The 13,313-nt window shown below is 36.2% G+C and overlaps 1 protein-coding gene across 2 annotated transcripts; it reads right to left on the bottom strand.

Annotated features, from left to right (window-relative positions):
- Window positions 1-8,506: 8,506 nt before the first annotated feature.
- naf1 (nuclear assembly factor 1 homolog (S. cerevisiae)) lies at window positions 8,507-12,891 on the bottom strand. Of its 2 annotated transcripts, none has more exons than XM_015022120.1 (9): window positions 12,793-12,891; window positions 11,715-12,166; window positions 11,121-11,259; window positions 10,716-10,809; window positions 10,557-10,639; window positions 10,320-10,480; window positions 10,181-10,232; window positions 9,851-9,935; window positions 8,507-9,008 (listed from the first exon to the last, which is right to left on the bottom strand). In XM_015022120.1, the coding sequence occupies exons 2-9, from the start codon at window positions 12,164-12,166 to the stop codon at window positions 8,635-8,637; spliced, it is 1,440 nt and encodes a 479-aa protein (XP_014877606.1). In that variant the 5' UTR covers window positions 12,793-12,891; the 3' UTR covers window positions 8,507-8,634. The 2 variants fall into 2 exon arrangements, with proteins under 2 accessions (XP_014877606.1, XP_014877605.1); XM_015022119.1 differs by having other exon boundaries at window positions 11,715-12,208; window positions 12,793-12,880.
- Between the last annotated feature and the right edge of the window lie 422 nt (window positions 12,892-13,313).

The raw sequence follows: 13,313 nt of genomic DNA, 5'->3' as shown, positions 1-13,313 counted from the left end.
TCTTTAAGGTGAAAAATAAATAAATTAAAACACTGATGTGACATTTTCCAAGAGCAAAATCTGATGATCAACTTTCTGTTGTCTTTCTCTACAGGCATTTTATTCTGCTTCCATAAGAGCAGTTTGATTTTTACTACTGTGAAATTCATGTGGACACACAGTGAATACGACACACATGCAGTTTTGAGAGTTTGGCCGCGTTTTGGGACCTTCACAGAAATCCTTCTGGTAAACACTCCTCTCCTTTCTGCATGTAAGATCAGGCTCCTACTATGATTTGTGTCTTATGACATCTTAGATTCCCCCAGACGGACACCTCTTGTCATAAAGCTGTCTTTGATTTCTGGCGGTTGCATCATGGGGAGCGCTCTCCAGAGGGCGTGATTTACCACTGCCATTCCTCTGGAGTCAATGTACATTTGACTTGAGACATTATCCAGCAGTCATCGAAGGTTGTGGTAATGCCACACGGCTTGCTGCTGCCAAAGAGGCCATCTTGAAAAAGTGGAGAGCTGCACATGAGTTTATTAATGCTACAAGCACATGGGAGAGCTCTGACATGCTGGAGTACCAGGCAGTCAAGGCAGGAGCGTCACTGTTACCTGTTTGTTTATTAAAACATTTAAAATATTTTAGGTCATGTGCACTAGCATAGCAAGCTGGAATTTAGCCGTTAATTGTCTTGTAAAATCAGCAAACATATCTGATAAAATGGAGTAGAAAACTTTTCACACCATGATTACTTTATAATAGATCTGTCTGCTCTGGTAGAGAACCCAAAAATTACTCTCAAGGAAAACTATTACTAATTCAACATATTTTTTTTAACTTAAGCAAAAAGTAGTAATACTTAATACTTAGTAAACTAATACAGTAAGTAATGCGTATGTATAGAAGAACAGGGTAAAATATTCAGTGTTTCCTGCATCGTTTTTACCTTCAGATCTCAGCAGATGGACGCTAACATCAGATTTGGGATTTCACTTTTCTCCTGAAAGCTAGCTTTTAGCATCAAGTGACGAAATTTAACGATATTCATGGAATTCCTGAAAAACTCTAAAATTAATTTTATTCAACAAAGAATGGAGTCTGTCAAAAGACAGCAAAGTATGTAAAAAGAACATCAACTATACTGCTTTCTATAATCAATGGAAAACAAATTACTGACTGGGCCAGAAGGTCAAGATAATATTAATGACTTTAATCATAAACTTGTCTGGAGAGACAAAAATCACACACAAAAACACCCACATTGCTCCTTCAGGAATAGAAATGATGGCAGAGTTGAAGCCGGTCTGCAGAGCGGATTGTGTCGTGACCCGGAGCCAGAGAAGGGCGATAGATCAGACAGAGTGCTTCCCACATGTCTGCCTATAATTAGTTGTGCTTCATGCACACATATTCTTTAAAATGGTCATTTAATCAAGTTATCGTGGTGTCAAATAAAACCACATCTACATGCACAGCTAAACAAAATCAGTGTCTGTACACTGTAAAACATTTGATGGTGGTTTAATTTGAAAATGAAAGTCCAGCTGCTGCTATGAAAATGCAATTTAAGTCAACAAGAAAATTGCTTTGGTTTTAACTCAGAAGTTAAAGTTCATGAAGTTGATTTAACAAGAGACAAGTGGTCTAAACTGTTTTTTAAGTTCATTAATCTTGAATTGTGAGTTTTAACTTAATGCTGCAATTTAAACCAAATAATTATTTCACAATATGCAAGAAAAAAAAAAACTGCCCTCTCCCAGTTAAAGGTCACATTTCTCTGTTATTTCACTCACATTATCAAGTTAAAATAACTACGTATTTTCCTCTAGAATAATTTAAATTCTTATTTCAAATTGAATGAAAATATTTATGATCTGATAATGAATTTTATTAAACGTCACACTGAATTCAGCTCAGAAACATTTAGTGAGAGGAGGATATAAAACCAAACATTTTCCTTAATAAAACACCAGAGTCAGATCAATGTAACGCATCTCCATCTCAGGATACAAAAACATGCCGCTAAGCATTCTGGGAAAGAGTTCCCACTCCTGTCTTTTTCTTCTTTCAGGTTTTTTAAATGCTAACCTAAAAACTCCTTTATTCAACTCTGGGAGGTTTGACAAAATGAATAAAAAGTTAACACAACTTACTACTGTAAGTTAATCTTTCACTAACTCACACATTTATGTTCAAAATCTAAAACTCACTAAATTTATTTGACTTCAAGAGAAGAAGACAGTAGACACAACTAAATGCGGCTCAAATGTTTTACAGTGTAGAAGTCCAAAACTCTCCAGATATCTGATTTCATGTTTGACGGTACAACATCGTGTGTTTTGTATGCACACTTAGTCTCCGTCCATAATATTTAATTGCTGCCTTGTGAACAGGTTCTGATTCCTTCAAAGGTCGTCAAAGTTGATCCACTGCGTTTACCAGCGGCAGAAATCTTCTGTCACTATGCTGAGATTAAGGAGCGACATTAAAGCTTCCTCAGGTGACAAATGCTTTAAACCTCTGTTGACAGTCACTGTTGACTTGGCTTGTGTTGACAGAAACTTATGAACAACTTGACTGACTGCAATTAACTTACCGGTTAAATGATGTTTAGGAGAAACAAGCTGCCATGTCACAGTAAGCAATTAATCAATTAACTCATTATAAGTTAAAATGACTTAAATAATTGTTTGTTTTTCCTCTTTTCTTTCTCTGTTTCTACTAAAAACTGGATGATAAAAGGTTTCAGTTTGGCAGATTTGTTTACAGAGACTTCAGTATTGATTTTATTTGTTGCTTTAGTTGTTTTGTTTATTTATTTTGGATATTTAAGCTGTCTTCCAGTTCCAACTTATTCTAAAGTTCACTATAAATTAAAACATATTGATTTGTCAGCGGGTATGATTGCATTATTTAGCCTTTAAGAAAAAAAAAAAAATCAAATTTGAAAATGTTTTATTGATCCCAAAGACAAATATTGATTCAAATTCTTCAGAGATGCCATTATGCTGCTCTTTCTTGGTAGATTCAAGACAGATAAGAAAAATAACATTTTATTAATGGGTCTAATGATCTTTTTATGCTGAACTTGGTCATTATTGGGTGTTTAATTTCAGGTAGAGAAAGAGTTTTATTCCTTTCTGGGTTTTGCCATGTCTGACCACAATCTCAGCCATAAAGCACATTTTAAATGGGGTTAAACAAGTGCATTTTAAAAAATTTTTTTTTTTTACATCTGTTGGTCATGAATAACTATTGAACATTATGTCATTTTTGGTTTTTTTTTTCTTTACATTTTTAAATGATCTGCATAGCAGATCACCTTGGGATGAAACCTCTACACAGCCTTTCAGCACCACCAAGTGGTGAAATCATTTTAACAGAAAGTAAGGAAGCATTCATCATGCCGAGGTGGGTCAACCTTCACGTATCTGCATAGAGCAGCATCAGATAAGGTCTTTTTCTTTACCTTTTAAAAAGGAAAACCTTTAAGCAGGTATAAAACATGCTTTTCATACAGAAAACATTTTGGTATTCATTAATTTTTTAGGATATTTTGACATTAAATGTCATCAATATCATCATAATTAAGTAACTGCGCCATGAGGTTAAAAAGCAACACACAACTTCTCAACCTTTGTAAAGTAACTTCGTAACTGCTTGATTTAAAAAGACCAAATATAAAAAAAAATCTGATTTATTAATTAATATTTAGTATCTCTGTAAAAACCTTACTCATTCACTGTTTTCATTTCTGTTTTCTGACTTTGAAACAACATAATTACATCTAACTTCATCATAATTACAAATAACTTCGTCATTATTACAAATAACTTCGTCATTATTACAAATAACTTCGTCATCTGTCCGCACTGCAATAGTTTTTAAAACAAATTTTTGTATTTGATAACAAAATATACTATATTTTTAAAAGAAAAAATGTCTGGTGTCAAAGACGTGATGACAATTTTAATGACTCATTCTTTCTAAATATCATTGCTCCATTACTCACCGATCAGTTGCTTTTTTAAGAGACGGCTTCTTTTTCTGCATCTTCTGCATCTCCAAACGACTCTGGAAACTTCAATCATAATCCTTTAAATTTGCACTGGTTCTGTTTTACAGCACAGAAAGCTGAGTGCAGATATAAAAACAAAGCTTAAACTTAAAACAAAGCTTTTGGAAACCTGGTCAAAGAAAAAACCTTGTTGGCTGAGTGTGTTGCTCCTCTGTGAACGGCGAGTCCAGTGTGAAATGATGTGACCTCACTGGCTGTTTCCTCCCCTCTCCCTCCTCTCTCTTGCATTTCACATATTCTCACTTTTACCCTTTCTGATTTTATGACAGCACTTTTTACGACCCCCCACAGTGAGAGAGATGCACACCAAAGAGAGTTTCACTCCATGTGAAACTGAGATTTGTTTGGTTGTGATTTATTAGAAGTTGCCAACACATGTTGCATAGACTTTACACTTTTTGTGTTGCAGTTTACTTTTAAGATCATCTGTTTTAGTCAGTGAGTCAGGAAACAGTTAGGGATAGCCCTTCTTTATGCAAACGAGTCACAGGTTCAGGGTCTCCGGTTGCAGCAGAGCGCTGATTCAGGGGGCAAATGGTGAGTCTAAACGGAGGCACATGATAGGGAAGACGGCCTGGAACGATGTAAGGCGATAGATGGCGCGACACGTGAGAGGAGGGGTCAAAGGGCATTGGTTCTTCTTAGAGTAGACTCATGTTTGAGGCGTTGCTAACCTAATTAGATTGTCCAGGTTTATTTTTAAAATATTACTTACAAGAAACATGATAAGTTCAAAACGGTCAAAGATTATATATTCTAAATAGTTTTTTTTTTACCACCAATTATAAAACTAGATGCAGTTGAAGGTAGATTCATACTTCCAAAAGTTCATATATTTTTTTTGAAGATATCAGACTAAAGCATGGTGTTAAATTAGGGCTGTTAGAAATAGAAAAAAAAAGGAAAAGTACGTCAGCCAAAAAACTCAGAAATTTTGAACTTAATTTTAGAATTTTTCTAGAAGAAACAAGGAGATTTCTGGAAAAAAAAAGCTAGAATTTTTTTTTAGATTAATTCCCAAAATATTTTAGAAAGAAAATCATAAATTTCTGAGTTTGAAAATTCAAAAATTTGCTTAAAAAACTTGGAAATTTTGAGGTGAAAACTTTTCACTTTTCAAACTCAGAAATTTCCAAGTTAAGAGATAAATCTAAAAAAATTACTTTTTACTTTTGAATCTCAGAAATGTCTAGGTTTCTTTAGAGACATTTTTTGAGAATAATTTTAAAATTTCTAAATATTTCTTGTGGGTATAAAAATAAACTTTATTAACTACACATGAATAGTATAGATGGCTGCACAGTGGTGCAGTTGGCAGAGCTGTTGCCTTGCAGCAAGAAGGTTCTGGGTTTGATTCTGGGCCTGTATTTTATTACATCAGTCTTTTCTGAAGCCGTTTTCGGAAGTCAGTGTGTCTGAGGACAACAGTCTGATTTTAACCCCTGGTGCTGATGAATGCTGCTGCAGAAAACCGGCAGGACATGTTAATCATGACCTGAACCTGTGAACATGCTGCTGCGTACGCCAAGTCTCACAGCATCATAGCAGCTCACTGCAAGCATGAGATAAAGTGTTAATTTGAGAAGTCCAGTGTTTGGTTTCAACACTGCCATGAACTTCTCCACTTCTCGTCTCCTGCTGAGTTTTAAAAGCATGCATTGAAATATTACTAGGTCAAGTTTTTCTAGTCTTTTCAGCAGCTGTTTGCATTTAACATTTATTTAACCAGATATGTCTCCATGAGATTAAAAAGCTGCTTTTCAAGAGAGACCTGATCAGGCATGGCTGCAGCACACCGACAGCTACAAATCAAAAATACACACATCAGCAACAATTTGGATAATAAAGGAAAAATATCCAAAACATTTGTAAAAAGAGAAAACAAATACAACTTAAAAGGAACTGATATTTTCAAAAACATTTAGATTCAGAACAACTGAAAGATGCATTTCAATTAAAGATGTCAGTTTGGCAATGAGATTAAACAATATAAATGTGTTTCTGCTCTTCGTGATATGAAGTACAAGCTAGTGTTTTATTATAATATGTATGTAATCTGAGCTGAATAACTAGTTTTGTTTTAATGTATTTTTAAGGTATAAGTTTATAATACCAGAAACAACCAATCAGAGCCAGGAGGCGGGTCTTAGGGCTGTCAATCAATGCTACTCAATGTGCTAAGGATGGAAAAACAACTTATCGTTCCAGGAAAACTGTTTATCTGCCGTCATCGGTGGCTCTGCCAACTAGCCTTAGCATTGGTGCCAGGCTGTGTGGTGAACCAGCTGTAGAATAACAAGTGATTGACAGCGCTAAGACCCGCCTCCTGGCTCTGATTGGTTGCTTCTGACTGGGTGGTGTATTTCGGCAGCTAGTACTGGGAGCATTTTGGTTCACATATTATCTGTCTTAACTGTTTTGGTCAACAATACGAGTTCTTAAGCTACAAAATTAGATTTGACCTTTAACAACGTTCAACATAACCAGCACTGACAGAAGTTAAAGCTGCACTGTTTAAGTTTAGAGGAATAAAAGCAGATAATTTATGTCATTCGTTTCACCAAATAAGCAGAACTATCTCCTTCAAACCCACTTTCAGATCTCAAAAACAAAACAAACAAAGAAAATCTCAACCAAGAAATTATATTTTAGACATCTGGTGCAACATGTTAAGTCTGAACAGATTAAACTACAACTAGATCCAACAGTAAGTCCAGTTTTCCATCATTTTATTTGATTAATGACTGAATTACGGCTGCAGCAGACAAACTGCAGGGCTTGTGGGAAAGAAAAGTTTAACATTTTAACACATTCTTAACTACAAGTACAGAACAACAAAAACAGTAACTACACTGAAATCAGTAGAAAAATGTGAATGAAGACTTGCTGCTACCCTGATGGAGAACAAAAAGTTGAACTAACTCAAAAAGTCTCCTGAGGTTTAAGGATGGCATGAACGGATTAGTTTACTTACAAAAACACTGTAAAAAAAAAAAAAAGTCCTGTTTACGAGTTGAGTCTAAGTTCACTCGTTTCACAAAGTCTGATTTGCTTTTGAAAAATATTACAGCGCCCGCGCTTTGGTCTGTTCATTAATCTGAAATATTCAACAAGAAGCATCTAAAATGAGCAGCAATGCTAAATACAGAGAATTAACCTACTAATTGTTTGTCATTGTAATTCTGCAGTTAGTGGCTCCTCCAGAAATTTTTCAAAGGGAAAATGTTACAGGGGCCCACCTAATGAAATAAAAAGAACATTATTTGTCCATTTATTTATTTATTAGGTTTAACAATTATGTCTTCATTAAAGAAGATGCCTTTTCAAGACATAAACACGACTCTTTGAGGAGGCCAGTATTTTTCAAGAGGGGGCCATGGCCTCCCCGGTCCACCTCTGAGGGTCGTCACTGTTTCAGTTGTTTTCAGATTCAACTCCTACTACCAACAATAATAAACAATACCTGAATGAGACTAAACAGCTCCCTTTAGCGTATTTCTGTTTTGTTTCACTTTGGAGGTGGTGAATGTGGCTTAAAGGGGTGCTGTCCATCTCCTCTGCTTTATTTCATATTGTTGTAGTTTGGTTGTTTCGTGCTCACTATGAATGATTTTAAATAATTTTCGATAGTCTCCAGTAAAAAAATGCGATTGTATAACTTTGATTTTATGGGTATAATAAAATAGTTTAAACTATAAAATTGTACAGCAAAAAATTTACAATTAAACGAGAACATTTTTGTATTTACCTGCATAATGAATTAATCTCCGGACTAAAAGACTAAACAAAAGACTAGGTACAGTACAGCTGAAATAGATAGATTTTTTTTCTAGGTGTGAAGACACAAAAAAAGGTCAAATAAAGTCATTTTAGAGCTGGTGGATGTGTCTCTAAGCTTTCAGTCACAGTGAGCGGCGCCATCACAGTCTGCAGGTGATCATTTCCCAAATGAGGTGAAAGTGGTAGATAAAAGAAATAATAATAAGGGTGCACCAATAGCAGTTTTCTGGCTGATCACCGATCTTTGAAACAGCTGACCTGCCAATTCCGATTTTTTCCTATGCCAATTTTTTTTTTCTCAATTGCTGCGAAAAACAGCAAGAAAGCTGCTAAGTTGGCAACAGTGGGTTGACTGTCAAACGTTTCTCACTGCAGAGCAGAAGAGGGAAGTCGTTGATTATTGACCTTTGCAAAGTTACATAAGATCAGTGGATAAAATCGGCTTCACATAGAAGTATTGGCCGATCACTTATCTCTCAAAATTAAGGAAATCGGCAAAGATAAACTGGCTGGCTGATAAATCGGTGCAGCCTTAATAGAAAATGTTCTACCCTTAATTAAAAATGTTCATATCAGAAAAGAACAAAAATGTAAAATATCAAAACAAATATCTACTCACAGCTTCATTAGCCATTACAAGTGAGTTACTGATTTAAAAAAAATCATTTTACACATCAAAAATTTACAGCCTACCAGCCACTAAACAGACAGGCTGCTGAAAGTAAATCATATATTCCTTATAATGAACAAAAATCACCCTAACAACTTAGGAACGTGTGTGTGTGTTAGTGAGGTGGCGAGGGGGGATGAGGTGGCGGTGGTGGAGGCGGAGGAGGAGGGAAGTCAACATAGGGGACAGAGTTTGGATGCCAGAAAGAAGGGGAGAAAGATGGGTTGAAAAACGCTGGAGGAGGAAGAGGAGGAGGGTAGAGGGGGAAGCTGGGTGGAGAGAAAGGGTGATGATGGTGATGATGATGAGGAGGAGGAAGATAAGGGGAGTGGGAAGGAAAGTATGCAGGAGGAATGTCCGTGTGTCCAGGTGGAGGGTAGGAGTGGGCGGATGGCGGCGCGTTTCTCGGGTGCTGATGTCGGACTCGGGTTCTGGCGTGTCGGGGCTGGGAAGCCCGGCGGTCGTGGTTCTGCTGCTGACTGGACTTATCTGAAAGAGAGGAAGAAATGTAAAAAGTTTTTCACTTTTAGGCCTTTTTAAAAATAGATTTATGTAAGGTTTGTCACCTTTTCCCATCTTTTGTCTATTTTATATTCTTTTGATTTATCTAAATGTAAATATTTATCAAATGGAGTGGAATAGTTTTACTTTTCAAAATAAAGTACCTCATATATAAGCCTCGCACAATAAACAATCGCATGATAAATTAACTTCCATTCTGATGATTAATATCTTTTGAAGGGTGATTCTGTTTACAGAAATCATAATATATTTTATACATAGTTTTGGTTGTGTGTGGTTTTTATTTATTGCTTTTGGTTATTGTGTTTTATGTTGAATATTTAAAATGTCTTCCAGTTCAAAATTAAAGTTTGTTAGTTTTACAGAGGGCAAACCTGCATTAACAAGCCTTTATCACATATTACAGCAAATGGTCTCAAAATGACAATGTTATAATTTATCGCAATAATTTCTAGCAAAATTGTGACAGTCCTACTCATATATGTTTTCTTTTTTCTTTGCATAAGATCACAAGGTTTGCTAGTAAGGTTCAGTTACTGCCAGACGGTTTACAAGGTGAAATATGCATTTTCGCTGCATATTTTATAAATAGTTTTGTTTTTTAATATCTGCAATCATCACTGTAATATCAGTGTGTGACACATTAGAATAGAAAAACACTGCTTGGAATTTTTTTTTTTGTATAAAACTCCTGGTTTTATGAAAATATATAAAAGTTAAATGAACGACGACACCAAAGCTGTCAAAGTGAAAAAAGAGGAGATAAGTTTCTACGACATCATATGCCAGAGTTATGTTTGTGGGAGTACCTGCACAGCCATTTTCCTTCCGTTTGTTGTTCCTTATTTTTCTTTTTGCCTCCTGCTCCTTCTCATCATCGCTGTAATCCAAAGCCTGGAGGAGACGAAGAAAAAGAAGAGAAACTACTGAAGGCTCTGCTAACACGTGTGTCACATTGTGTATTTTTCTACATTCACAGTTACATTGTCATCTTTGCAAAAAACAAAATCTAATTTAGATATTTATAAATATAAACAGAGATTCAAAGGTCTGGTTACTGCCAGATGGTTTACAAGGTGAAGCAGCGTTTCTAAACCCAGAAAGCCACAGAAACTGATCCTAACATGAGCTGCGATTACCTCATCTGGTGGTTCATCATCATTCTTCCAAGAAGCATCAGATCCTTTTAAACTGTGGAAAGCAGCATTATTTTGTAACACACAGAGTTTTCTACATAGGTAATCATCTGCTGGACAGAAGATGGAGGCATGTCCTTACAGTTTGAGCTGCTGCATCAAGATGTACTCTGTGTACTCTTTGAGTGCTGGAGCAAAATAAACAGTCGATCCCTCCGTCAGGCCTTTGCTGCTGATCTGATCTGAAGAGTTAAAGCGCAGAACATAGAAAGGACTGCACACAGGGCCGAACACCTCGAACACCTAAAACACACCAGCAGACCATTATCAGCACGCTGGAAGCATCAGATTTAAATTCAGTCTGACTTCATGTTCTCACCTTTCCCACAGCCACCCTGTCGGACCTGAACAGGATGCTGTCCTCGTTCAGAGCGGGTGTGTTCTTCAGGGACTGGATAATAACTGAGGGGACAAACACAGAGTTAAACGACAGAGCGGTTCTGAGGACGCAGCGTTGATCAGCAGGGAGTCCACTCACCGAGCTGCTGGACGATACTGGAGACTGTTCCCACCGGCTGCAGCTCGGCTTCCTCGGGTAAGCTCACACTGACTTCCTCCACAGCGGGAAGCTCCTGCACACAAACGGGAACGTCTAACAAATGATCTAATGCAGCTAATAATACATCGGCTTAAGTTTTCCCAACAATATTCCCTTAAAATTAGTGTGACACAATATTAACACAACAAAAGCATAAAATCCTACAAAGTATTTTAGGTTTAGTTTTTAGTGCAAATATCTTAGCAAACTTGAAATAAGAAAGCTGACTTACAAATAACCATGTCATTGTTATCAGGTACTTAGTTAGGTACACACTGTGGTAACTATTAACGACAGTTAAAATCAAACACAAAAACTTCTTAACTTTATAAAACACAAACTGACCTCAAGTAAGACTTCATCTCTAGCTTTGATAGGGGCTGGTTGGCTGAAACTTTCATCAACATCCTCAAACACCGGGGCAGGGGAGGAAGAGGAAGATGACGAAGAAGAGGAGGATGAGGAAGAAGATGAAGAACTGTCACTAGTAAAGAGAAAAGACAACATATTAGAAATGTTTTCTTTTTTTTTGCAGTTTCTAGTGTCGAATCCAAAAACTGTCAGTGCAAATGATCAGCAGGTACACTGCAAAACTCCTAACAAGTAAAAAACAAACAAACTTATAAGTAACCTTTAAGCAAGATACAGGGGTTTGTTTTAAGTCAATATTAATGAAAAAGTACTAGCTCCATTGGCAGATTATTTAACAAGACATTTCTCCCATGTTATAAGTGAAATAATCTGTAAATGGATCTGGAACGTTTTCATCAATATGGAATTATGTACTTACAACAAGCTCCTATAGCTTGCTGAAAAGTCACTTTTAAATTAGTTTTGTCTTATTTAGTGTAGCAAGATACATTTACTAGACACTAAACCAGAAATACTTAATATTTTGTGTTTTTGCAGTGCATTGTGTATGTTTGAGAGTGTAAACACCTGTCTGAATCGTCCGAGTCCTCATCCACACAGCCAGCCTCACATACAAAGCTCACAGGGAGCGTTGCTGCTGATGCGGCTGTCGGGACAGCTCCATCTGCCTCTGTGTGTGTGTTTGCTGGTGTGGCATCGTCTCGGGTCACAGAAACATCCTCTGCGTGTGTTACCATAGCGACCTGTACCTCCTTCCCCTGGTTTTCTGATGGCAGGTTGTGATCGTTCACCTCTGGTAGATGTGATGTTGAAGTGTCTGTGTGGACAGACTTGTTTGAGTCCTCATTCTCACACCCAGACCCTGAAGGGAGCCCATCTGTTTCCTCTGCCTGTGTTTGTATGGCATCCTCTTTGGTCACAAGGAGATTTTCTAGCTGAGTTGACATGGTGACCTCCATCTCTTCTGCATCCTCCATCGGTGGCGGGTTCTGTTTATCATCTGGTGAGCTTCTGTCCATCTGAGAAGGCAATTAAAGCGTTTCCAAGCAAATTATGTCACTCTGCATGACAGAATATGACATAAAGTGGCTGTCACATAAAACTCTTTATATGAATAAAATATGAACTTCTTACAGTCTGAGACATCATATATATATATTAGAAACTGCATAAGAATACAAAAATATAATTTATTGGCCAAATGTGGAAATAAAAGTAAAATATTGTACAGACAGGGCAACTTTACAAGATAAGATTAAAACATAGTAATACTAAAATGTTATTAAAAATAGCCGTTTTTTTCTGGACGGTTATTAAAAATAAAAATATAAACTACGAACAAAGCAACATTTTTTGAACATATAGGCTACGTCAAATGCTAGTTTACATTTACACGATAATTATAGAGCAAAACTATTTCGAGTGAAAATAAAATAACTGCTGTAAATAAAATGTCAGCGTGTTATTATACCAGCATTCAAATGTAGCTCCGTGAGCTAACAGGCTAATGCTAACGGTGCTGTTTTTAAACTCGCGCGCGTTTATTGAACCAGCACGAGCTCAAAAAACTCTCGCTAACGCGGTAAACACAGAGCTAACAGTATGACACTGGCTGTGTTTACAATAAAACCTTTCTGTATAATACCTGTCTGAGAAGTTACATCCACGTTGAGGACACGCGCACAGGTTTGGAAAATCACTCATACAACTTCCTGTACTCACTTTCAAAATAAGACTCAATGATTAATAAAAAAAAAACCCCATAAAGATAAGCACGTTAGAAAAAAATACAATGAAAACCTAAAGAACTGCGTAAAACTAAAAAAAAGATACAACTGCTTGTTATTAGGTTGTCTTTTATGGAGAAATGAAAACTTAAAGAAGCGCTAAAACGTTTAGATAATTTCAGTTCTTTTTAAAAAGATAGACGTGATGTAAAGTAGTGAGGAATATATACACATATTTATATATATATAAACTTAACTTTGTTAATAAGATTAGATTTATACGATAATCACTAATTTAAACAAACTGCTAAACTCAGACATATGAATTTAACTGCAATACTTAGTAACAATATCTTCTACTTATTTACTGTTAAGTTCCGTTATTACGGTAATCACTTTTAAAATATTTTAAATATATACTGGGTTCTGTAGTTACTGC

The sequence above is a fragment of the Poecilia latipinna genome, unplaced genomic scaffold (genome assembly GCF_001443285.1).
Source record: "Poecilia latipinna isolate Pla-1442-1.1 unplaced genomic scaffold, P_latipinna-1.0 Scaffold2937, whole genome shotgun sequence".
Classification (NCBI taxonomy): Eukaryota; Metazoa; Chordata; class Actinopteri; order Cyprinodontiformes; family Poeciliidae; genus Poecilia; species Poecilia latipinna.
Note: the sequence above shows the minus strand (reverse complement) of the source record. Positions and strands in the feature narration are given on the sequence as shown.